General features: G+C 69.3%; 1 protein-coding gene across 1 annotated transcript in view; it reads left to right on the top strand.

Moving 5' to 3' along the window:
- EXD3 (exonuclease 3'-5' domain containing 3) overlaps window positions 1–21341 on the top strand; it is a gene marked incomplete at its 5' end in the record, with an annotated part of 39391 nt that overhangs the window by 12458 nt on the left and 5592 nt on the right. The window contains 11 exons of the mRNA XM_036020144.1: window positions 86–159; window positions 273–311; window positions 1614–1780; window positions 2123–2246; window positions 2428–2638; window positions 2743–2852; window positions 3287–3449; window positions 3532–3698; window positions 4105–4248; window positions 9992–10045; window positions 10230–10361. Of these exons, the coding sequence (XP_035876037.1) occupies window positions 86–159; window positions 273–311; window positions 1614–1780; window positions 2123–2246; window positions 2428–2638; window positions 2743–2852; window positions 3287–3449; window positions 3532–3698; window positions 4105–4248; window positions 9992–10045; window positions 10230–10361 (1385 nt within the window). The remainder of the gene's footprint in view (window positions 1–85; window positions 160–272; window positions 312–1613; window positions 1781–2122; window positions 2247–2427; window positions 2639–2742; window positions 2853–3286; window positions 3450–3531; window positions 3699–4104; window positions 4249–9991; window positions 10046–10229; window positions 10362–21341) is intronic.

Raw genomic sequence — 21341 nt, 5'->3', positions numbered from 1 at the left:
AGCAGAAGCCCAGGCCCAGGGGGGCGAGGGTGGGGCAGCCCATGGGGGCCGGCGGGCCTGGCCCTGAGTCCGCCCTCTCTTCCAGAACTGTGTCCCAACGTGGCCGCCCAGCAGCACCTGGCCGCCCTGCAGCACCTGTGCTACATGCGGTTTGTGGAGGTGTGTGCGCCCCAGTTCGAGGCCCGGCCCTGGGCCCGCGGCAGCGGGGCCCACGGGAGGCTGCGCCCAGGCCCCCGGGGCTGCCGCTGGAAAAGCTTGGTGTCCCTTTGCAGGGCAGCTTGTCTCAGGAGAGCTGGGCGGACCACGTGCGGGTGAGTCTGGCCCGGGGGCGCCCGGCCTGATGTGGGCCCGGACTCACTCGAGGCAGGGGGTGGGCTCCCCCCACGGGAGCGTGTGCACACGTGCAGACTGGGCGTGCGTGTGCGGCTTGTGTGTACACGCCTGTGGAGCGGGCGCGTGGCCCCAAAGCCCCAGCTGGCTGGCGAGGAAGGTGCAGAGAAAGAGCCCAGCAGAAGTGCCGTCTCGGCAGCCTTTCGGCCAAGCAGGAGGCGGGCTGTCCCGACCGCAGGGGTCACTGCGGGCGCAGGCTCAAAGTGGCCTTGGAGAAAGGTGGGGTCTGGGGGACCCAGGTCCAGCAGGCACAGGGACCAGTCTGTGGCATCGGTCACCTCCCCCCGGGGGCGGACAGCACACCCTTTATTGTCCCGAGCGGTGGTCAGGCCAGCTGTATCCAGCGGGGGGCAGTGCTGAGCTGCCCCTGGAGCAACAGGGTGGGGGGAGTGTGGTGAGTCACTAGGGAGGAACTCAGACCCCAGGGCAAGGCCCGGAAGGCCGGTCCCCCCTGGGTGCCGAGGCCGAGGCTGCCGGAAGGGCAGCGGACATCCTGAGGAATGCGGAGGGGTTTCCACATATTGTCGTCCACGTGGGAACCTGCGGCCCGCGGGAAGCAGGGGACCCGAGTCTGGGGAGGCGCCCGGCCTACCGGCCGGCGAGCAGGGCCTCCTCGGGAGCAGTGGGGCCTCAGGGGCTGGAGATGGGAGGGAAGGGGCTCCGACTCCATCCCTCCCCGTGTCCTGGGCGCCAGGACCCAGCCCCTAGTCTGGGACCCGTGGGTGCGGGTTCCCTGGGCCGAGCTCCCACCCTGGACGTGGGGGTGGGGCAGCCAACAGACAGGGGAGCCCCGTGAGGCCCTCACAGTCGCTGCTGCCCAAGGGCTGCCCCTCTGCCCACTCTCTGGACTGTGGGTTCAGGGGTGTCCCATGAGCTCGCCCTCCCTGAGCACGATGGCGACCGAGGGCGGGCAGCTGGAGGGCAGAGGGCCAGGCGCTGGGGAGAGGGCTGAGGGGGCGCAGGGCCGCCTGGGTTCCCGCAGCCCGAGGGGAGGGGGTGTCGGTGTCCCTGCAGGGGCAGCGGTGGCTCAGGGCTGTGGCCCTTCACCCTGAGTGTCTCCGTCCTGGGAGCTGCTGCTGGCCCGCCGGGCACCGGCAGCGCCTCCTCCCGAGGGCTGCGCTTGGGCTCCGGGGCGGGGGGCAGGGCTGGGGGGCTGCGGGGCTACATGCCCCCTGCCCCAGGCAGAGCTGGGCAGTCCGGCCCACACCCTGCCCTACCCACAGGGCCTGGTGGGGCCCAGTGAGTGGCTGCAGGAGCAGCTGCTGCAGCTGCTGGCCTCGCATGGCGATGCAGCCACGGTCACCCGCTGTGCCCGGGACCTCGCGCTGCCCGAGGAGCGGCTGCCGGCCGAGGTGGCCACAGAGCTCGGCCGCCTCAGGCTGCACGACAGGTGAGCAGCAAGGGGCTGCCTGGCTCTGGTGGGAGCCCACGGGGTGGCGGGCCCTCACAGGCTTCGAGGCCAATGAGGGGGCACGCCCTTGAGCCCCTGTCCCTTGGGAAGAGGCTCCACGAGTCACACAGGCCAGTGGTTTGGAAATCAGACACAGAGAGAACCAAGAAGGGGGTGTGCACCCCGTTCCCAGAGTGCAGGTGCACAGAGCCAGGGGCCTGCGGGCCCGAGGGCAGAGGCGTGGGCGGAAGACCCAGGACAGTCCCTGTCCGGCCAGGCCAAGATGTGCTGGGGGGTGGAGGGGCCCAGGGACCCCAGGGACCACCGCTGTGCTCCTCCCAGGATGGCCGAGGCGCCTGAGGAGGACGAGAAGGACCGTTACTACCAGCTGCCCATCGCCCGGGAGCACGTCCACTTCCTGGCCTCGTGGGCGGCCCTGTCCGGGCACGAGGAGGAGCTCCTGCAGGTGGGCCCCCGGGCCGCAGGGCAGTCACACAGGCCGGTCTACGGGCCCGGCCCCTTCTGTGCAGAGTGAGGGGCTGCCCGGCCCGTGCGGGGGTTCCCGGGTGGTCGGGCCCTCCCCATAGAGGCGCCTCCCCCGGCCTGGGCCCCCGGCTGTGCCTGCTCAGGCCCCCCTCTGTCCGCAGCCCGGCCAGGTGGTCGGCCTGGACCTGGAGTGGAAGCCCTGCTTCGGCGCCAGGGGCCGGCCCCGAGCGTCCCTCATGCAGGTGGCCGTGGAGGGCCGCGTGTTCCTGCTGGACCTGCCCGCACTCTCACAGCCGCCGGGAGGGCGGGAGGCCCAGGCCTTCTCCCGGCTGGTGTCCCGGCTGCTCTCGGACCCGTCCATCACCAAGCTGGGTGAGCACAGCCCCCGCCCCGCTGGGCCTGCCTGCCCCCAGGGAGGGTGAGGGGCGGCCGGGGCACCTCCCTGGGGCCTGTCACCCAGTGGCCCCTGCACACAGGTTATGGGATGGCGGGGGACATGAAGAGCCTGGGGGCCTCCTGCCCGGCCCTGGCCCACGCACAGAAGCTACTGCGGGGCGACGTGGACCTGCTGCGGGTGCACAGGCAGGTGAGCGCGGCAGGGCAGGCCGGGGCCCCATAGGGCTGGCGGGGGTGCCCTCTCCCTGTGTCTGGGCCTGGCCCTGCCCCCTGACCGCAGGTGACCAGGAGCGCAGACTGCAGGGTCCCCAGGAGGGTGTCACTGCATGTGCCTCGATTTCCCCAGAACCAGCCCAATTCTGGGCTCTGCTCAGGAGCCCTCGGCATGAATCGTGGGGGTTAAGATATCAGGGAGCCACAGAACTGACCGGCGGCCAGTGACCGTGGCCCTGAGACCCCGGCACAGCCAGCCTCGGCCATCCTTGCCCCTCTGTCCCTGCAAGGGCCACCATGGAGCACAGGGCCTTCCCCAGAGCCCCAAGGGTGGCAGCGAGGGTGTGGGCAGTGACCAGTGGCTGTCCTCCCTGCAGGGCGGGCCTCACCCTGAGGGCGCTGTCTTGGCAGATCCGGGTGACCGATGTGCCTGCCCTGGGCGTGGACGGGGCTAAGGGGCCGAGGGGCCTCAGCCTCCTGGTGCAGCAGGTGCTGGGCAGGCCCCTGGACAAGACACAGCAGCTCTCCAACTGGGACCGGCGGCCACTGGATGAGGGGCAGCTGCTGTATGCAGGTGTGTGCCCCTGCCTGCCCCCCATGCCTCCCCCCACTGCCCCCCCAGAGCAGGAGGCTAAGGCTGACCGCTGTCTGTCCAGCTGCTGACGCCTACTGCCTGCTGGAGGTGTACCAGGCGCTGTGCAGAGAGCCCGCCCGCTTCCACCTGTCCGGGGACCTGGCCAGGAGCCCGCGGCCGGAGCGCAGCCAGAGGCCAGGGGTTTGGCAGCCGCCCCACCCGCAAGAGGCCTCAGCCCCACCCCAGCAGGTGACCGGAGCCCCTCGGGGTCCCTCCGTAGAGTTCTCAGGGAGGAGGGCCGCAGTCCACACCCTGGGGACACGGTGAGGGTGGAGGCCTGGGGGTGGGGCGTGTGTCCCGCCCCCAATGTCCAGGGCAGCATCTGGCTGTGTCTTGGTGCCCCCAGAATCCTGAACCCCTCACCAGGGCATGTGGGACCCCCAGGAAGCGAGCAGTCTCCTTCTGGGGTCCCGTGTGGGTGGCTGTGTATCGTTTTACCCGCTTTCTGCATCGAGCACAGATTGCTCGTGATTCCCTTCACAAAGTTCTGGAAAGAAGAGGGACCACACAGCCCTGGAGCCTGCGCTCCCCACCAGGTCGGGGGGGGGGGGCGGGGGGCCCGAGGGGTGCGGCTGCTGAGCGGGCCGTGTTGCAGGTGCCCGCGGCCCCCGAGGTCCCGGCCAGGGCCTTCCGCGTGGTGTGCGACAGCATGCTGCAGGGGCTGGCGCGCCGGCTGCGCTGCCTGGGCGCCGACGTGCTCGTGCTGGGCGCCGGCGAGGACCACCGCCGCGTGTCCGAGGTGAGTGGGGCTGCTCCACGCTGCCTGCCGGGCCCCTCACCCCAGCCCAGGGGCTCTACCGGGGGCAGGGCCGGAGGGGTGGGTGTGCGGTGGGGCGGTGGGGACTTCACAGCCCCCCTACCCCGGGGCCAAGGGCATAGCCCCTGGAGCCCCAGACACAGTCGGGGTCTGCCCACTGGAGCCTACCTGGCTCCTTTGACACAGGCAGACCCTGGGAGGTCCTGTCCCCTGGGTGTCCTTTGGCACTTGGACACGCTGCACACCCAGAGGCCCTTCGTCCTCTGAGAAGTCAGGGTGGACGCCCGGTGTGAGAGCAGGGTGCTCTCCATGAGGGCTCCCTGCCCACCCGTGTGGGCCCCACCGGGGGCAGCAGCCCCAGGGCGGTGGAGAAGCACCCTGCCAAGTGAGACACAGCAATCACAGCCTGTGTCTGGTCCTCCACAGAGACTTATCTGGCCCCCGTGGAGGTCACGGTCATCAGATACAAGGGGACCTGAGTGTCCGGCGTTTTTCATGCCTGTGTCCTACCAAACAGCCCCGAGACCCCTACTGGGTAGGGGAGACACAGGGAGCCAGGCCGCCCCTAGCACAGGGCCCAAGGCACAGGGAAGGCCGCGCTGTCCTTGGTGGCCAGGCTGGTGGGTACAGGGGGACCCTGCTCACGTGGCCACAGCTGCCCGCTTGGGACCAAGCAGCTGCCTGGGAAAGCAGGGGCGGAGCGTGCGCGGTGAACGCCTTTCCCACGGGTTTCCCCAGGCGTAACTCACATACCCCGGAACTCCCGCCACAGCAGGGGCCTCACTGCGCTCGCAGGCTGTGTGGCCGCCCCGGCTCAATGTCGGGAAGTGTCAGCCCTCGGGAAGTGTCAGCCCTTGAGCGTCACCCCCGGCCCCTGGCCGTCTGCTTCCCCTCTGCGGATGCGCCCCTTCTGGGCATTCCATCCCGCCGCTCCCTACAAAGTACGGCCTTTGGGGGCTGGCCTCTCGGGCACCGCCCCGTCCAGGTTCATCCGCGCGGTGGCACCTGTCGGCGCTGCGCTCCTTCTTGTGACCGCGCAGTTTGCTATGGTGTGGGCGGCCCGTGGCTGTGGACACGGCCTCCCCACCTCCCGAGAGCGGGTGCCTTGATTTAGGCGGGAGCCCCTGGGCAGAGCCGGCAGAGCCCTCGTGGGCCAGGCTCCACGGAGCTCTCCCCACCGCGTGGGAAGTGCCGGGGCAACGTTAGGGACCGTACAGACTTCGGCCCCGGGGCACAGGGCCACTGGGACAGGCACCCGCAAATGGGGAAGTGACTTTGAACCCAAGTAGGGGGGCGGGGGCCAGGAGTTTTGTGGATCAAGACAGAAAAATCCTAGAAGACCTTGGACAGAAATGCAGCCGCTCGGGCTCCGCAGGTGCGCGCTCAGAGGCCGGATCACAGCAGCGGAAGCGGCACGCACCCGGGACACCCGCAGAGCGGAGGACGGACTGCGGGTGCTGGAAGGGTGGCAGGGCCCGGGTCAGCCAGTCCCAGCTGGGACCGCCAGTGCAAGGACAGGGAAATGTCACCGTTTGTCAGACGGGAGGGCCCAGCACGCCGAGGGCACGGGAGGCGGGCCCCGCGGAGCTGTCACCCTGACTCCCGGTCCCGTCCCAGTCTAGAGACCAGCTTCCCCCACGTGTTCCTCCAAATCCTCCGACTCGTCCGCCTCCCGGTCTTCCGCTCCAGCCCCTGACAGGCTCCACGTGCTGCGCACGCGCCCTGCGAGCAGCGGCTTCCTGCCCGCGCGCTCACGCTGTAGCACACGTAGGCGCTCCAGGCACGTAGGCCCCGCCCCGTCGGGCCGGCGTGATGACGCAGACGCCGCTGAGGCCGTGGGGCGTCTTCTGCAGAGAAGTTCTTAGCGGTGGGAGCGCTGCCTCCCTTTTCGTTTCCAAGTCCTCTGTTCGCACCGAAACTCCCGAGCAGATGAACGAGGCGTTTCGTGTGAAAGGGCCGCTTCGGGCTCCGTTTTCTGCGCCTTTTATGAGAACCGTTGACACGCACGAGCACGAGCAAGAAGAGAAAGGGGCCGCTGCGGGGGCTGGCGCAGAGGGCGCCGCTGCGCGTTCGGCCACCTGCCCCGCGACGCTCGGGCTCGGGTGTGCGGCTCGTCCGGGCTCACGCCGGCAGCTTCCCGTTTTGCTGCCTTGGTGCACGGTGGCGTCCTGTCTCCTGCCGGCGCCACGGCTCCCAGCTCCCTGAGGACCGGTCTCCGCTCCAGAAACCTTACAAAAGTCTCCGAAATTCTGCCGAACTGGCTGTCAGTGCTGTGGGGCGCTCTTTGTGGGCATGTGACCCACACACGACGGCAGTTTTAGTCCTTCCTATCCAGTGCTTATGGTCTTTTAAATATTTTATTAGGGGAGGGAGGAAGAAAGAAAGGAGAGAAACAGACATGTGTGCTTGCCTCTCACGCGCCCCCTACTAGGGACCCGGCCCTGCAACCCAGGCAGGTGCCCTGAGTGGGAATCTAACTGGCGACCCTTTGGCTCACAGGCCCATGCACAGACCACTGAGCCACACCAGGCAGGGCCAACCCGGTGTCATTTCTAATTTAGAGAGAATGTGTCAACACCAAGTCCAGGGTTCCCCACCACACACAGGCCATGGATGTCCGACAACCCCGTGTGGACTTCACGTTCTCACTGTGGAAAGAAGCGAGTCCCACCAACTTCCTCGCAGCTGCTGGGGGAGGCGTGGAGGGTCGCCCCACCCCTTCCTGTGTGATGGGTGGGCGAGTTCCCCACGTGGCCCCAGGAGCTACATTGCCCACCCTGCCCCGATGCCTTGGTGTGCGATCCCTCCGATCCATGTCCCTCGGGAGCATGTCCAAGGTGCAGCTTTTCTTTCCTATCACCTTCTTTCCCAGCCTGAGAGACGAGCTGGAGGGTTCTCCTCTTTTCGGTTCCCTGCAACTTTGAGCAACAAGTGGACTGTCACCTGCACAATGTCAGCTGACTTCCCCCAAAACATCCCAGGCCTGGTGCCTCCACTGGCTGCGTCTTAGTCACCGTGGCAACTGCACCTTCTCCTCCTGGGAGGTGTCAGGCAGGACAGCCACGGGGGGCTCCCAGCGGGGCCGGAGGGTCTGCCGCACTCGCTGGGCCTGCCTTCCATGTCGCCCCTCCCAGGCCAGTCCCACCAGCGAGTCGGTTCACGGAACGAGGATTTGGCGTAGTTGATCCTTCCCGTCGCATTTTTGGTCTCTGTCTCATTAATTTTTATTCTTATCTTTATAGTTTCCTTCCTTTGCTTTTGTGGGGTTCTTTCCAAGTGGAGTGCTTAGCTCTTTAATTCTCAGCCTTTTAAATTTTACAACGTAAACAATTCAAGACCATAAATTCTTCTTGAAGTCCTGTTTTCACTGCATTCCATCATTCCATAATGTATTTTCACTGGTCTCTTGTTTTTTAATTTTGAGTAAATTTTTAGCGTCTGTTATAATTACTTATCTAAAGGATGTTTTTTAACTTCAGAAAGCTTGGAGCTGGGGGGCTTTGTAGTTCTCTTGTCAGCTAAAGCGGCTCTCTAACTCGACTGAGTGCAGCCGGGGTCGAGCCTCTGCCCACCCCATGCTGCTGCCCCTGCCTCGAAGCCACGGGCGGCCCTTTGCAGCCACGTTCCCCGTGGACTTCAGAAGGACACGTGTTCTCCAGGCTCGCCCACACCTCCCCCCTGCACAGTCACACGCACACCATCACAGCCGTGCACACGCACAGTCACCCTCAGGGGGTCAAGCTCACCGAGTGTGCTGCTCACATTGCCCATGTGTTGTGCGACTGTCTTCCTGCCCGTCTCCACCGAGGGCTCTGCTGGAGTCCGTGCGCGTGGCGGTGGTGCCATCGCACGGTTTGAGGTCACATCAGTGCATGCTTGGTGTCTGAACTGAAGTGATGAGGTGCATGTGCACACGGTTCTTAGAATTCTTGTATCTCTCTGTTGAGTGAAATCGTGTACAATTATGAGGCGCACCCGTTTGGTCTAGGAAAGCTCTTTACCATAAAGCCTGTTTGAACTGAACTGTTCATGCCGCCCCCCCCCCACCAGCGTTCTTTGATTCGTGTTTGCACATCATTTCCTCGCCCTCCCCGGCCTCCCCTCGCTCTCCTGCATCGGGTGCGTCTCTCCCCGACTGCTTCCAGCCGGCTGTTCTCAGATATCTTGCGTGACAGTCCCCGCTTTGCCACCGGTTCACCCCGTGCACGCCCGTGGCCGACAGAGCCCTCGTCGGGGCTCCCGCTCGCCCGGCTTTCCCTGCTCTCGTCCCTCCCTTCTGTTCTTCCAGCCTCCCCACCGAGTTTGGAAGCCCCGAATCCCAGCGCTGTTCTGTTGGGGCTCACCCGAGAACACGTGTGCTCGACCTCGCAGCGTCGGGAGCGCGCGTTGGTGCGGGGTCTCGCTTAGCCTCCTCTCCCACCGCCGCCCCGCGCACCTGGTACCGCTTTCCCTTCCGCACAGTGGACACCCCGCGGGCTCTCTGCGCACGCAGGCGGCTCTGAGGAGAAGCCCCAGGGCCTCCCCCTGCCCTGCCCTGCCCTGCCCTGCGCTGCGCTGCACCGCCTCCCCGAGCGTTTTCACTGCCCCTCGCCCGCACGGGGCGGGGCGAGGCGAGCAGTGGAGAGTGCGGCGGCGGGGTTCGTGCCTGCAGGTGGGCCGCACGCGGAAGGGCATCCGCGGTGGCTGCGGAGACCCGGTGCCGCGTCCTCCGTCATCCTCGCGGAGCCGGCCGCTCCGTTCCGTGTTTCCCTCTGCTGACGTCGCTGCGGGTGTTTTCAATGTGTGTTCCTCGCGTAGGCATGTATCTGTCATCACCGCAAATAACCACTCGCCTTGTTGCTTTTCCCTTCCCTTCTTGTGGTGAAATAACACAGTGTGTCACCACAACCACACTTAAATGTGTAATTCAGTGGCTTAAGTACATTCCCAAGTGGTGTGCAGCCGTCAGCAGTGCCTGTGTCCAGACGTTTTCCATCATCCCGGACACTACGCCCGGGTGCTCCGACCCTGCCCACCTGCCCGCCCGCCTGCCCTGCTGCCTGCGGGCCCGCGGTGTCCCTGAGAGTTCGACTCCTCTCAGCGCCGCACACGGCAGAATCACACACTGTGTGTCCTCTTTTTAAAACATTTTATTTACTTGTTTTTAAAGAGAGGGCAAGGGCAGGAGAAAGAGGAAGAGGAACATCAGTGTGTGGTTGCCTGTTTTGCGCCCCCCACTGGGGACCTGGCCTGCAACCTAGGCATGTGCCCCATTTGGGAATCGAACCGGCAACCCTTTGCTTAGCAGACTGGTGTTCAATCCACTGAGCTACACCAGCCAGGGCTAGAGATTGCTTTTTAAATTTAATTTTGGCTCTGGCTGCTGTGGCTCAGTGGTTTGAGCACTAGCTTGTGAACCAAAGGGTCGCAGGTTCGATTCCCAGTCAGGGCACAAGCCTGGGTTGCAGGCCAGGTCCCCAGTCGGGGGGTGCAAAAGAGACAACCACACACACTGATGTTTTTCTCCCTCTCTTCTTCTCTAAAATAAATTTTTTAATGTAATTTTGTTTGTAATTATGTAAAATGTCTGCACAATTCTAAGACCACGTGAGGCAACGCCCAGGACTCAGGCTTCAGGCCCCTGAGGGCGGCTGGGGCCCAGGCAGGGGCACCTCTGGGGGACAGAGGCAGCCCCAGCCCCGGCAGGCCGTGGGCCCCTCAGTGGTCGGTCTTGCCTCTCGCACAGGTCGCCAGGCAGGAGGGGAGGATCATCCTGACCTCGGGGCTGCCATACCACCAGGTGAGGACCCCGCCGGCACCCAGCCCCTTGGCCACCCCCAGCTCAGGCCCAGCCGTGTGGCCGAGGGGCATGGGGCTCACCCGGCAGCACTGGCGTCCTACGTGGGCCAAGGGGAGGCCCCCGGGACTGGGGGAGGTGGGGCAGCCTGAGCGGCTCAGGGCTCAGAGCCCGCGTCTCTCCGCAGCTCCGGGCCCAGGTCGGTGCGGGGCGCTGCCTCTGGGTGGACTGCTCCCTGAAGGCCCGGGAGCAGACGCAGGCGGTGCTGCGGCATTTCAACGTGCGTGTCACACACTCGGACATCTTCAGCCGGTGCCAGGTGGGTCCCTCTCGCCCCAGGGCTGCCGGGGCGCCGTCTGTGTGGTGGGCAGCTTAGCACGGCCCTGGCAGGCAGCTGGACAGCAGAGGCCTTGTGCCTGGGCCTCTCTGCCCATCTGAGCCTCAGCCACTGCCCTCCTCTTGGGGCTTTCTCCTCCTTGACACCCCCACACGCCCCCACACCGTGCGCAGGGCAGGTGAGGGCTGGAGGCAGGTGGTGGTGGCCGCGGCCGAGGGTGCAGCACGGAGTTAGGTCTGGGGACTGTCCTGCCCCCAGGGCCGGCGGCCCACGGGGGTTCTGGCTGGAGGAGAGGAAGCCCTTGAATTCCTGTGTGGCCAGGTGTGGGCTGAGGTTCCATTTTCCGAGGGTGCTGTCCACAGTGCAAGGAGGCCCCTGGGTCCGCCCCGACATCCGGAGGGGTCTGGGGGAGGAGACCCCCAGGTGGGGGCTGCGTGCCGGGTCGACCCGAGGGTGGCAGGTGCTGACTCACCCTGCAGTGAAGGGGGCTCCCCTTTCTCCCTCCTGCTGGCTGGGTGTCTCTCTGAGCTCTCGGGGCCCTGGGCTGTCTGGCCGAGGGGGAGGTGATGCAGGCTGGAACATTCCGGATGTGGGCCACAGCAAGGAGGGGTCCATAGCGCTGACCCCACCTGGCTGGCTCCTGCGCCAGCACCCCTGGGCGGGCGCCCAGCAGAGTGTGAGGAAGGAGGGGCCGCGGGAGCCGCCCAGGCCTTTCCTCCGGGCTGCACTCGCTGGAGAGGGACAGGAACCGTGTCTGCGGCCTCTTTGTCCTCCGGCCGGCGGGTGTCGTGAAGACCCCAGGACGTCCGGGAAGCAGGGGGGCATTTTAATGAGCTTTTCAGAGCCTCCCCCGAGCATTTTCTTGAGAAAACAGGAAGTCGGGGAGCTGGGAGGAAGTGCGCACCGGTGGCCTGGGAAGCCGCGTGCCGGAGCCCGGCGGCTCCCCGCCAGGCCCGGCGAGGCCAGGCCGCCCATGGCCCCACAGGGCGAGGGGCACTTGGGCCGTGACGCGGCACCCGGGGTGGGCGTGGGGCTGGCCCAGTCGCTGGGAGGCAGAGCGCGCCCTGACGGGGATCTCCGAGTCACCCAAGGGAGAGGGCGGGGCCTGGCAGGACGGCAGTTGGCAGGTCCGGAGTGCCGGGCTGCAGGGCGGGGAGGCGGGAGGCCAGAGGCAGAGCTGGCTGGCACCTGGGGGATTCTGGTGTGCAGCCAGGCGCCAGGGTTTTAGGCTGAGCCCGTGGGGGGGGGGGGTCGGCGTGAGGTCTGGCGTGGGGTCTGGCGTGGAGGGGGGTCAGGCACCGAGCCCTGGGGGTCGGGGCGTGGGGGAGGGGATGCGGCTGCCTCAGCCCAGCCTGTCCGTGGTGAACATGCCTCCCTCTCCCCGGCCGCTGAGGCGGGGGACAGAGACGGGTCCATGGCCCCACTCCCGCTGTGGCCCTGGGGGACACGCAGAGTGGGAACGGGGTGGGTCCCGAGCAAAGAGAGCTACGTGTGTGGCCCCGGGGAGGGGCCGGGCGCTGCAGGTGCCACAGGGGACGGGCGTGTGGTGTGAGGCCAGACCGTGCGCCCAGTGGGCCTTTGCCAGGAAGTGGGGACCCCAGAACTCACAGCCGCCCTGCAGGCCCCAGCAGGGGAGGAACGCAGGCTGTGTGTGCCCAGGGTGGGTCCCGCCCTGGGTGGTAGGCAGGTGTTTTGGGGGGATCCACAGGTAGGCACCATGAGGCCCCCTGAAAGGCCAGGGTGGACGGGGGCAGGTGAGCAGAGAAGGGGTCTTTGAGAGGCCAGGGTTTATTCCTACTTCCGAGCCTGGGTCCGTGAGCGCGGCGGCGGCGGCGCCCGGGGCACGGGGGCGGGGGGCCAGCCCGCGCCGTGTCCTTCCAGCCAACGGGTAGCCCTGGTGCTTCAGCCCGAGGCCGGGTCCCATCTCCAGTCCAGAGGCAGCTCCCAGCCCAGTGGCAGCGGCCCCTGTGCACAGGGTCCACGTGGGCCTCGCGCCTCGTCCCCACCTACCTCCCCAGCCCCTCGGTGCGGCATCCCGGCGAACCCCAGCTCAGCCCCAGCAGCAGCTGGCAACAGCTGACCGCCAACCCTGCACATGGCCGCCCCCACTGCGGGCCCAGTGTTGAGGGGGGTGGGGGCGGGATGCTGTTCTTGGGGCCGGCCAAGTGGACTTGAGGCCCTCCTCCCACAGGTGGACACTGACAAGCCTAGAAAAGGTGTCCCCAGACACCCCAAGGTGCTGGCCTGAGGCTCAGCACAGCAACCAGGCTGGCCCCGCGGGGCCGCCGAGTGCCGCTCTGCCCACAGGCCAAGGCGAGGGCCAGGGCGGCGCACAAGCCCGTCCGGACGTCAGAGGGCGCTGGCCGGTAGAGAGCGGCACCCGCAGACTGACCCGGAGCCGGCCCGCCCTGCACCCCAGCAGCCTGAGCGCCCGGCGCTGGCTCAGAGCCTCCGCTGCCCCCCGCCCTGGCCGGAGCTGGCCGCCTCCCTGGAGAGCTCCCACCGCCGGGCCGAGTTTCCATTTCTCTTCCTTCCTTCTGCTATTTTGGTGCCGTTCCCAGAGGGAAAGCCCACTCGGCGCTTGGCGTTCCCAGAACAAGCACGGCCGCTCTCGGCGCCGGCGCGTCAGGGGCACCGAAGGCAGGGGTGATGGTGGGAGGGGGCCGTCGGGCCCGGCCAGGCCGGGGTCTGCAGCCTGGCCTCCCCCACGCCCAGCCCCTGGCCCAGAGCGGCGCTGGTGCGGCACGCGGCAGGTGCCCTGGGCACGGGGACCCCCGCCCTGGGACGCCTGCCTCGGGGACAGAGCCCCCGGAGCCCGCCGGCTGCCCCTGGCTGGCGGGCAAGGGGTGGTGGTCTCTTCCTGGAGGGCGGGCCGGGACCCCGAAGCTGGTGGCCTGGGCCTGAAACGGTCCCCCAGGAGCGCCTGCCAAGAGGACATTCCCAGTGCCGTCCACCATGGGAAAATATTTTATCAAAGAAAGCTGAGTTTAAAAAAAAAGCCTGCGCACGAACCCCTGACGTGGTGGCCCCAGCGAAACATCTATTTTTACTGTCCCTCCGGTCCCCTCCACGTGGTGGGGAGCGGGCCACGGCCCGAGTGGGAGAGAGGGGGTGGCTCCCGGAAGCAGGCACCCAGAGTGTGGCCTATGCGGGGACCCCAGGGCAGCTGCGCCCCGGTGCCCACGGCCAGAGCCCGGACTGAGGGCGGCCGGAGTGCCTGGGGCCTGGAGACCCTGCCTCCCTCCCGCCGGCCCACCCCAGACACAGGGACAGACAGGAAGAGGCTCGGGCACTGACCCGCCCCTCCCTGGCCTTTGTGCTGCACGGCCCCCAGCCCAGTTCCCACACTCGGGGCCCCCAGGGTCACACAGGCACAAAGGCTGTGGGAGGGGGGCCGGGAGCGCTGAGGGGGGACCATCGGAGCCCTGGCCGGTGCAGAGGTGCCCGGGCTGTCTCGGGAGTCTTGAGGGCGGTGGGAGCCACCGGGCAGGCCCCCGCAGGACTGGGGCCCAGTGTGCCCCAGACTTGGGATGCTGACCGGGGTGATGGCCGATGGGCAAGGTCAGCACAGCCCCCAGGGCCGGGGGTGGGGGAGGGGGCCCAGGCTGTTAACTGCACCCCATGAGGCCATCCCAGGCACTCCCCACGGCCTGTGGGCCCCCCGCCCCCTGCCCACCCCTTCTCCTCCCAGAAGAGCCCTGGGTCTCAGTCAGGGCCCAGCCTCAGGGCCCCCCGGATGGCCCTTAGGGGGCTGAGGACCTGGACCTCGGTGCCCAGGAGACCCCTGGCCCTGGTGGCCGTGATCCAACCCCAGGCACTTCGGGGAGGGCCCTGGCACTGCTGAGCCAGCGTGTCGCCCGCCCCCTCCACGCCGAAGCCCCCCGCCCTGCTGCTGCTGCTGCTGCGGCTGCACCCGGCCACTCAGCCGTCCCCGTCCCCTCCCTGCGCTGTCCCTGGGGCCGGCCTGGCTGAGGGGCCTTCGGCGGCATCTCTGCACCAGCGCCCGGGGAGTGGGCGTGTGAGCCCTCGGCCTGGCGCACACCCTCTCTCCTTCCCCCTGCCGTGTCTGGGGGGGCGGGGCTAGGCCCAGCGGTCAGCCCCCCTCTGCTCTGACCGTGGGCATTCCGGGGCCTCAGGACAGGCTTCTCCAGCTGCACGGTGGACGCCGACAGAAGGTCCTTGTGCTTCTGGAAGGGGCGACAGCTTAAAGCCGCCCCTCAGAGGGTGGCCCAGACGGGGCCTCCCTCCTGCCCAGGCTGCTGTGGGGATGGGGCCTCGAGCACACATGCCTGCTCACTGTCAGGATTCCGCCCGTCCACGTGAACCTTGCCCCCACCCTGGCAGGACTCCAGCCCCGGCCGGGCCGGTGACGCACACAATGCTGCTTCTGAGGCCAGGCAGCGGGGCCCGGAGGAGCACTGCAGCTCTGTGCCGGCCTCTCGGGCTGTGGTCTGTGGGGAGCGCCCCCAACACGTCTGAGGACACGGGTCCTCCGGTCCCTCTGCTCCATGGGCCACGTCACGGTCTGTCCCCTGAGGCCCCGGCCGTGGAGCCATCCGGAGCTGCCGGCCAGCCCCAAACTCGCTGCCCCCCAGGGCTCTGCCTGTAGCCTAGAATCGGCCTGGGGGCCCCAGGGAAGGAGGGTCTGCCTTGACTGTGGGGGGCGCAGGCCTCCAGGCACAGAGGGGCGCAGGGGCCACTCGGGGCTGCAGAGCAGGGGCGCCCCCTCAGCCCGTGGGCCCCCAAGGCTCAGGGCTGGGGTTCGAAGCACACCACAGCTGTCGAGCTCAGTCACGTGAAATGCAACCCCCAGCGGCCGCAGATGCCACAGGGGCCTGGCCGGCACCTCACTGTGGGGTGGGGGGCACTCTCCTTGCCTCGGGGCACCTGCAGCCCCAAAGCGTGGCTGGGGGCCGCAGGCCTGGCTCAGGGCCGCAGGCCTCTGCACACCCACGGCCCACTGGGCCCTGGGGTGGAGCGGGCCGGGCGGGCGGCCCCCGAGCTGTGCGGGCTGAGTGGCTGCCGGTGACAGAGGCCGCGGGCAGCTGGGCAGCTGGGCAGCTGCCTGTGCTTGCAGCCTGGGGAGGGTCCTGACAGGGCAGGGACCCATGGGGAGGCAGCTGGTGCTGCAGGGTGCCCTGGGGACGAGCCTCCTCCCAACCTGGGCACCTGCCCCGCCCCCCCCTGCACAGAGTCAGACAGTGGCTGGGCAGTGGGGGCTTCCTTCTCCTTGCCCTGTCCCCACCCCCTCCCCTTCTGAGGCGGGGGTGGGGCCTCAATGGGGTGGGCAGGGTGGCCCCAGGGGTGAGAGCCCTGACGGCCTGGGGGTGGGGGGTGGCCAGGGGTAGGAGCCCTGTGAAGGGAGAGGCCTGCTCAGCCAAGCCTGGCACCCTCCTGGGGGTGAGGGTGCAGGCAAGGGAGGGGTGTGGTGCAGGGGCGCCTCAGAAAAGCGGGGAGAGTTGGGCCCAGACAGAAACTGCCTCCCGAATCCTCGGGAAACCTGTCTGATGGGACGCGGATGCTTGGCGTGACTGGGGTCCCAGGCAGGGCAAGAAGGGGAGGGGCCGGGCACCCCTGCCACTGTGCCCAGCCAGAGGCTGCCCCTTCCACACCACCAGCCCCCCCATGCCAGCGCCCGAGGCTCCCACGGGCCCCGCCCTTCACACCCTGGCTCCCCAGCCCCTGACCTCCCACCCTCTGCCCCAGCCCACAAAACCCCAGTGCAGAGGCTTCTTCCTCCAGGAAGTCCTCCAGGCCCCCCGCCTGGTTTCAGAACACAGCTGTTCTGTGGAAAAGGACTTTGGGGCTCCTCCCTCCCCAGACAGGGCACGCAGGGGACAGGGTGGTCCCCTGCCCCAGTGCAGCCCTGAGATGATGAGTTGGCGATGGCCCCAAAGACTTTATTTAAGGTGGGTCAGAACCCAGGCTTCGGGGCCGCCACCTGCAGCCTGAGCGCCCGGCTCCTCTGGGTGAGGGGGGCGGGGACAGCCCCGCACCCCCAGCCTCCCGGGCGGGCCAGCCCGGCTGGCGCCCACTACCCCCGCCCCAGTGGGCCCTGGGCTGACAGGGTCCCCCAGCTCCCCAGCTGCACTCGCAGTCCTAGGAGGAATGAGGCTCCCACCCCGACCCCCAACAGCCCCCCACCGCCGCCCCGGCCCGCATCCCAACAACCGCCGCCCCCACCCAGGGCGCGGGAAGGCGGGCGGGCAGCCGGCCGTTTGCTTTTGAATCTCCGCCCGGCGCCCTGAGTGGCCCTTTCAAAGGCCGGCGGGGGCGGGGGCCGTTCCCAGGCGCGCCCCGCCCTCCCTGCCCGCCCTGCCCCCGCTTTCCCACGCGGCCCGGCCGCCGGCGGGTTCTCACGGCCGCCGCCCCTCCCCCGCCTGGGAACGGCGCTGTGCCGGGGTGCCCGGGAGCCCCGGCCCGGGGGCGCCTCTCGGGCTCCTCGGGACTGGGGGCGGAGGGGGGGCACTCAGAGGCCACGGGGGTACGGGGTGCCTCGTGAGGGAGACAAGGGGGTGGAGCCGCCCCCCCACCCCCGGGGCCTGAGGCTGGAGGCATCTTCTGGGCTCAGATTCTGTTTGATTTAACTCCGGGCAGGTGGTTGCCCCCACCCTGCCTCTCGGAGAAACCTGGAGGATCGCAGGCGCGCCGGCCCCGGGGGAGGGGCGCCCTGATGGGCGCGGCCCCGCGGTCCCTGCAGAGGCTGGGACCAGGTGGGGGCTCCGAAAACACGAGTGCAGACAGACCCGCTGGCCGAGAACCTGGGTGTAGACCCCCCGTCATTCAGATCCGCACCCAGAGTCCGTGTGCCTCCCACGCTGCGGCGCAGCCCGGGGCCGAGTCCCGGGTCCTGCTGGGACTTGGCCACTGCCCTCGGCCTGCCCGGGGGTCGCCCAGCCCACCCAAGCCAGCCTCGTCGGGAGGTCTCGTCCCGAGGGGTGGGTTGCGAGCCCCTGCAGCGTGGGCTGGGTGTCTGCTGGCCCAGGTCCTAAGGGAGCCCTGGGCTGTGGGTGGCGCCGCCGGGGACAGGCTGGGGGGGACCAACGCTCGGGCGGGGGGGAGGCACGTGGGAGGCCTGCCTACGTGTCCGTCTGCGGCCCCCCAGGACGAGAGCCGGCAGCCCCTCCTCAGGGTCCCCGGCCAGCGGGCCTCCCGTGCGGGCTGGGGCTGCCCTCTGCGTCTGCTCTCCTGCCCGGGGCAGCCAGGAGGGGCTCCCGTCCCCTCCAGCCCCCTCCCTCCCTTCCTACCGTCGGAGGGCCAGACGGGCTCCCGGCCACTCGCTCGGCCGGAGTGAGCGGGTTTGGGCCAGGGGCCCCACTCCCAGCAAGTCTGAGGCCGGCCAGGCGGCCCCCCTGTCCCCACGGCAGGAAGTGGGCCGAGTGGGGGTCGGCAAGGCCCCGTGCAGGGGCGCCAGGCCCCCAGCGCCCCGGGGGGCCCAGGTCCAGACGGGGTGCCAGCGCGGTGAGGCTGCGACAGCTGTGGGCCCAGCCCAGCCGGGAAAGCCCCAGACGTCCCTGTCCCCTCCGCAACCGCCCGGAGGGGCGGCAGCTCGGGGCTCCTCGAGCCCCAAAAATGGAGGCCCAGAACACACCTCCCTCACTGCCCGGCGGGGCGCATACAGGCACCTGTCCAGGCCGCTCACACGGACACGGTCAGGGGGCACGTGAGGCACAGGCGTGCCCACGCTCACCTCCCGACCTGTGCTCACACGCGGGCGCACACTCAGCCGCTCTGTCGCTGGGAGCCCTCGCACCGCTCACCCAGGGGCCTGCCCCCTGCACTGGGTGCACGGACCTAGTGCTCTTGGAGCCTCCTCACGCCCCAGGGCCCATGGCCCCTGACCCCCCGGGGGCCCTGCACTGGGCAGACGGAGCCCGAAGCCCATCCCCCACTCTGCTGTGCAGAGTCGTCCCGGCCCCACAAAGGGGCTGGGCTGGGGGGAGGGGCTGGGCCCGTGGGAAGAGGCCTTCCTGGGCCTGGGGGCGGGGCGCAGGGAAGGGGGGCCCCCGCAGGGCCGCCCTCCCAGGTCTCTGGTCCAGGGCGAGGCCGAGGCCGGGGGCTGGGGCCCAGTCCTGCTCCCTGGGAACAGAGGAACAGCCAGTGCACACTCCCCAGCCAGGAGCCTCCCGGGGCCTGGGGCCGGCGCTCCTGCCCCAGCCCGTGCCCCACCGGCGGGGTGGGGGTGGCACCCCACGGGGCCAGGCCGCCGTCTTGGAGAGGGGCTGCCATCCTCCTGCCCCCACCCAGCCCGTCTCCAGTGGAAACTGGCCCGACAGGGAGGGGCAGCGCCCAGGGCTGGGGCCAGCGGGGCCCTCGTGGGCAAGGCTGGGTGAGGCGGCTGAGCCATGTCACCGGTGGGAGCAGATGGCGCGGGGCCCCCCAAGCCGCTGCCGGGACGGGGGCAGCGTGGGAGAGTGAGGCCTGGAGCCGGCCCAGGCCCTGGGCTCCTCGTTGCTTCCCGCCGACTGGTCCCACCCCGTGCAGCCAGGCGTCGGGCCCACACGCCAGGCTGGGCCTCCATCCGGGCCCCATGTCCCCACACCCCGCACCAGTTGTTGGGGCGTCTCGGGGGGTCAGCGTGAGCCGGCCAGCGGGAGAGACCTCGGGGCAGCACCCTGGACGATTCGGGCGGGCGGAGGGTGTGGTGCTCTGCAGGGACCACAGGGGTGACAGCCGCCCTGGGGGCAGGGGCACTGGAGCCCTGAGGCGGACGCCTGCCCCTGACTCCCGTCTCCCCGACACGAGTATCTGAGACTCTGCTCGCCACAGAAGGTGCCGGAAACCCCCCGCGGCCGAGCTGGAACGGGGGACCAGGGACGGGGGACGTGTCCTTCCTCCTGAGGGTCTGTGCGCCGCTGCCCCAGTCGGCTCGTGCCCGTCACTCCGGAACAAGTCCCAGCTCCATGGCCCGGGCCCCCGCGCTCCTGCTTTGGGGTCAGGGACCCCGGACCGGGGCTCCCAGGGCCCCCGACTGACCACATCGCCCCCCCGGCCCCTCACGGGGCCTGGCTCCGCCCTCAGTCGGGCTGCAGGGCCTGCAGAGCCCAAGTTTCCGTGGCTTCGCCCCTGCCGACAAGCAAGGGGTCCCGACCCCTCCCCGGCCCGGTCAGAGCCCGGGGTGGGAACCCCTCAGACTGGGTCGCCAGAGCGGCCTGGGCCCCTCTCCCGCTGGAACGTGGGCCGGAGCCTCCAGACCATGCGGGGGGCAGAGCGCCTGCCCCGGGGCCCCCCCAGGCTCCAGCCCCGGCCGGATGCTGCCCTGCACCTTCGGGGTTGCTGCAGGCTCTCCTGGTCGGGGCTCGGGAGCAGCTGTCACACCTGCCCCCCGACCTCAGCCCCTCAGTGATGCCTGGGGCTCAGGGCTGCCTCGGCCGGAGGGTTAGAGGTGGACGCAGGCCTCAGCCCCCAGTGGGGCGGGGGGCTGAGTGGGCTCTGGGAAGAGCACGTGAAGGCCCCTCCACAGCCACCTCCCAGCCCTGTCCACCAAGGCCTTCCGCCCATGGGGCCTGCCTGTGAGAGCCCTGCCGCTGCCCCACCTGGGCGCCCACTCCACGTGTGAGTACAGAGGCCCCCAGGGCCCCCAGACCAGGACGGCTGGGAACACAGACTGTCTCCGGGACGCGGCTCTGGACAGACGCCGGCACCGTGCCTCTCGCTCAGCCCTGGCTCATTGGCCAGGTCCCTAGGAAGCAGGCTGGCTCTTAGGCGTGGCCCTCGGCACCTGGGAACTGGCCCCTTGGAGCCCCCCAGCTTCTGGCCCCCCAAGTCTCAGCCTCAGAGGAAGGGCCAGTGCTCCAGGGCCTGCGGTGGCCCCTCCTCAAGCCCCTCAAAGCCCAGTAGGGCCCCTCCTAGGGAGCCGGCTGGGGCAGCCAGCTGGGGGCGGGGGGCACACAGCGGGGACTGCCAGGACAGGCCTTCCTGGCTGCAGGTCCCCAGGCCCCGCCGGCACCCGAGACCAGTCCCCGGAGGTGGCCCAGCTTCCAGGAAGCAGCCTCGTGCTGCGGGCGCCTGCCCGGGCCGTCCCTCGCCTGCCCTGAGTCAGGCTGCACGGCAGGCGGTGGCTCCCACAACCTGGGAAACCGTGGGAGCCAGGCGGACCCCTGGGACCCGGGAGCCAGGAGCCTTCCCAGCCCCTCCTGCCCGACTCACCTGGCCCCGCCCTCCCAGCCAGGATCTGGGGGCGGGGGCCATCCCTGCCCTCAGGCTCTCTCACAGGATGGGGGCGCCAGAGATGGGGGAGGACCCCAGGCCTCTGTGCGGGACCCCCAGGCCCTTGCCAGCCTCTGCCAGACCCACAGGCACCCCAGGCCGGGGTCTGCACGGCCACCAGGAAGTGGGCAGGCCCAGGTGTCCCCTGCACATGCCCCTCGGCCGGAGGGCCATGTGAGCAGGAGGACCCGGCGTGGTCCTGGCTGGCCGAGGGCCCTGTGGCTGAGCACGTCACTTGGCACCTCAGAGCCCCAGTCTTCGGAATGGGAGGCCGGAGGCCCCGCCGCCCCCCGGTGTCAGAGAGGGGCCTCGGTGGGGGGGGTGGCCCTGAGCCCGGGACCAGGTGGGCGCTCAGGGGGAGCCCCCCATGGGCAGGGCCGCAGCCTCCCTCCAGGGGTGTCCGGGCAGAGGCACAGCGCGGCCGGGAGGCGGCAGGGAAGACCTGGGTGCCGGCCCCGCCCTCCTGCAGGTGGGAAAGGCCAGGCGGAGGGCGGGCCATGGGCACGGAACCGGCTTTTCCAGCCCGGGGCGGGGGTGCGGCCGGGCCTCGCAGGACCCACCGGGTAACAGTGGGCAGCGGCCGTGGGAAAACCGGCGCTGGTGGTTCCCGAGGGTGTGGCCGGGTCCCTGCGGATGGCACCGGCGCTGGTCTGTGTGCCGTGACTCAGCCCTGAGCTGGCAGCCACGCCCTGGTGCACACACCAGGCCCAGGTCCTGGGAAGGAGGACAGACCCTTCGCGGGGGACCCCACCC

This window comes from Phyllostomus discolor, chromosome 3 (assembly GCF_004126475.2).
Source record: "Phyllostomus discolor isolate MPI-MPIP mPhyDis1 chromosome 3, mPhyDis1.pri.v3, whole genome shotgun sequence".
NCBI classification, from domain to species: Eukaryota; Metazoa; Chordata; class Mammalia; order Chiroptera; family Phyllostomidae; genus Phyllostomus; species Phyllostomus discolor.
This window is presented reverse-complemented; position numbering and strand designations above follow the sequence as displayed.